The sequence below is a fragment of the Cebus imitator genome, unplaced genomic scaffold (genome assembly GCF_001604975.1).
Source record: "Cebus imitator isolate Cc_AM_T3 unplaced genomic scaffold, Cebus_imitator-1.0 Scaffold87, whole genome shotgun sequence".
In the NCBI taxonomy this organism is placed as follows: domain Eukaryota; kingdom Metazoa; phylum Chordata; class Mammalia; order Primates; family Cebidae; genus Cebus; species Cebus imitator.
Window position 1 is genome coordinate 4602421 of NW_016107402.1, and position 3636 is coordinate 4606056.

A 3636-nucleotide genomic window follows, 5' to 3' on the forward strand; every position below is an offset into this window, starting at 1 on the left:
AAAAAAAAAAAAAAAAAGAAGAAGCCCAGGTGCAGTGGCTCATGCCTGTAATCCCAGCACTTTAGGAGGCTGAGGCAGGCAGATTGCCTGAGGTCAGAAGTTCGTGACCAGTCTGGCCAACCTGGTAGAACCCTGTCTTTACTAAAAACACAAAAAATTAGCTGTGCATGGTGGTGTGTACCTGTAATCCCAGTTCCTCGGGAGGCTGGGGCAGAAGAATTGCTTGAAGTGGGAGGGGTGGAGGTTGCAGGGAGCCAAGATTTTGCCACTGCACTCCAGCCTGGGAGACAGAGCAAGACTCCGTCTCAAAAAAAAAAAAAAAAGGAACAGGGAAACTTCTGAGACAGGCTGGGGGAGGCATCACGTAGCTGGGATTGCTGCCCCATAAAACAGAATGAAATGTGTCACTGCCACCTACCATCCTCAGTCCTCTCTCTCCCCAGGTTGCTAGCGTCCCCCCTGGGGGATCAAACTGGACTGCTTCCCGGACTCAGACAAGAGGGCAGTCTGAGTCAGGCAGGAAAGTGGGACAGCTGGGGAGCTGGACCCCACCCTCTGTGAGCCCCGCTGTTACCTGATGGCATATGGCTTGGAGAGGGCAGGTGACCTGGCATGGAGGGCCAGAGGGTAAGTCCTCAAACAAGTGGCAACAGGCCACCAACTTGAAAGGGAAAATTGTGTGGTGATGGGAAATGTGTCCAACAAACCTACTGGGTGACTAATTACAAAGGCTGGGCTGGAGCGTCAGAGGCTGCTTGTTAAACACTTTATTAAGTGGCACTCCAAAAGCTGCCACCTGTGCATTCTGGGAGCTCAGAGGGGAGTGAAGCCTGGGGGATGGAACCGTCTTCAGGTAGACTGAGGAAGCAGCCTGAATCTCATTTCCAAACACAGCCTGGAGCTGATAGGTCAGAGGCCTCATGGGAGAAAAGCTAAAGGAAGTAGGGTGCAGAAAAGCAAATCTCACCCCTCTCTGAAACTTAGTGTACCCATCTCTATGGTCCTGTGTATGTCACAGAGACATGGTGGGGATTAAAGTTGATCATGAATATGAAAGTGCTTGAGAAACTGTATAGCCCTACCTACACATGAATTATTCTCCCCTGAACCAAGGGGGGAAAGTTACCAGGCCGGATTAGGAACGCCACCCTCCTGAACCTTTATGAGCTCTGTCGAGGCTGAAGCAGCCAGGGGCTAAAGCTCTCCTTAGCCCCTGGAAGGGCACTGTGAAGGAGGATCTGATTTGAGAAGCCAGGCAGCTTCCTGATGTGGGCAGCCATGTAATGCCAGCCCTGAACAAGAGGGGGCAGCGTGGAGCCCAGAAAGGCACCTGTGCAGGTGGGGCCCACGCCCAGATTTCTCCTGCTGACTGTCCTGATGACTCACTCCCACATCCCAGCCCTTTTACCTTTCATGCAGAGCCGGAAAGGGTGTGGGGAGAAGAGAGGGAGGCAGGTCTTGGGCCCTAGTCCTGCCCCCTGCTCCTCCCCACCCTTCTCAGGGCCTGGCCACCCAGCCAAAAGGCAGGCCGAGAGCAGGAGAGGCACAGAGTCCGGCATTGGTCCCAGGCAGCAGTTACCCGCCGCCCTCCTGTCTGTCCTCAGAGCCATGGAGAGAGCCAGTCTGATCCAGAAGGCCAAGCTGGCAGAGCAGGCCGAACGCTATGAGGACATGGCAGCCTTCATGAAGGGCGCGGTGGAGAAGGGCGAGGAGCTCTCCTGCGAAGAGCGAAACCTGCTCTCTGTGGCCTATAAGAACGTGGTGGGCGGCCAAAGGGCTGCCTGGAGGGTCCTGTCCAGCATTGAGCAGAAAAGCAATGAGGAGGGCTCGGAGGAGAAGGGCCCCGAGGTGCGTGAGTACCGGGAGAAGGTGGAGACTGAGCTCCGGGGCGTGTGCGACACTGTGCTGGGCCTGCTGGACAGACACCTCATCCAGGAGTCTGGGGACGCCGAGAGCCGGGTCTTCTACCTGAAGATGAAGGGCGACTACTACCGCTACCTGGCCGAGGTGGCCACTGGTGACGACAAGAAGCGCATCATTGACTCGGCCCGGTCAGCCTACCAGGACGCCATGGACATCAGCAAGAAGGAGATGCCGCCCACCAACCCCATCCGCCTGGGCCTGGCTCTGAACTTTTCTGTCTTCCACTACGAGATCGCCAACAGCCCCGAAGAGGCCATCTCGCTGGCCAAGACCACCTTCGACGAGGCCATGGCTGATCTGCACACCCTCAGCGAGGACTCCTACAAAGACAGCACCCTCATCATGCAGCTGCTGCGAGACAACCTGACGCTGTGGACGGCCGACAACGCCGGGGAAGAGGGGGGCGAGGCGCCCCAGGAGCCCCAGAGCTGAGTGTTGCCCGCCACCAGCCGGCCCTGCGCTGCCCCCTCCAGTACCCCACCCCTGCCAAGAGGACTAGTATGGGGTGAGAGGCCCCACCCTTCTCCCCCAGGCGCTGTTCTTGCTCCAAAAGGCTCCATGGAGAGGGACTGGCAGAGCCGAGGCCACCTGGGGCTGAGGATCCCACTCTTCTCGCAGCTGTTGAGCGCACCTAATCACTGGTCATGCCCTACCCCTGCTCTCTGCACCCGCTTCCTGCCGACCCCACGACCAGGCTACTTCTCCTCGATCTTGCCTCCCTCCTGCCCCTGCTGCCTCTGATCTTTGGAATTGAGGAGTGTCCCGCCTTGTGCCTGAGAACTGCACAGTGGCAGGGGCTAGAAATTGTGTGTGTGTGTGCGTGTGTGTGTGTGTGTGTGTGTGTGCGTGCGCGCGCCAGTGCAAGATCGAAATTGAGGGAAAGCATGTCGGCTGGGTGTGATCATGTTTCCTCTCAATAAAGTTCCCCTGTAACACTCCTCCTGTCTCTTCCAGTTCTTGGCGATGGGCTGGGAGTGGGACTGGAATGTGATATAGAGACCCTGACCTTGGACCTGAGTTAGGACCCTGACCTCCCTGGGTGCTCAGTGACCCTCACGCAAGCCTTTGAGTCCAGGTGAGGCCGGGGTCCGGCTCTGTTCTTCAGGGAGGCCCCAAGCTGGACGGGCCCGGAAGGGGCGGGTGAACCCACAGGAGGCGCCGAGGCTCCTCTGCCGGGCTGAGGGAGGTGAGTGGGAGCCGCGAGGCGGGAGGCTGATAAGCTCAGGTGGGGAGGGGCAGGAAACAGTGAAGTCTCCGGCGTGAGATCTAAGGACAGCGCCGCAGTAGCCAGCGGCACTGAACACCCGATTTGCAAGCAGGTCACAGACTCATCAAGGGCTCCGATCTCAGCGGAGGGGAATACCATCTGAGTGAGGCAGAGGTATAGCGCCGCCATAAAAGCCCAGATCTCAGGAGAGAGTCACGTCCCACAGAATTCGGAGACACAGACAAAAGGAAACCGACTGGCGGGGAGGAAGGACGAGTTGGGTGAGCAGGGCTGCGGGGAGCGCTGCCTGCCAAGCCAGCCGCCTCCGCTCTCTGCAACCAGCAACACGCCAGAACCTGCGGCCGCCTTGCTCAGTTACGCCTTCACAGCCGGGACTGGAGGCGGGGCCCGGTACCGATGCCGCCCAATCACAGGAGCGAGCTGCCTCAGGGTACCGCCCCGGGGGCCCGACTGGCCAATGGAGAAATGAGCGGCGGAACGCTCGC

The 3636-nt window shown here is 58.6% G+C and overlaps 1 protein-coding gene across 1 annotated transcript; it reads left to right on the forward strand.

The window, feature by feature from the left end:
* The first annotated feature begins 1407 nt into the window (after positions 1-1407).
* Positions 1408-2861, forward strand: SFN (stratifin). Its single transcript, XM_017534814.1, has one exon. The coding sequence runs from the start codon at positions 1414-1416 to the stop codon at positions 2353-2355; it is 942 nt and encodes a 313-aa protein (XP_017390303.1). The 5' UTR covers positions 1408-1413; the 3' UTR covers positions 2356-2861.
* Positions 2862-3636: the final 775 nt, after the last annotated feature.

Coding starts and splice junctions, on each gene's coding strand:
- SFN (XM_017534814.1), top strand. CDS start 1,414: ATGCAGAGCCGGAAAGGGTGTGGGGAGAAGAGAGGGAGGCAGGTCTTG.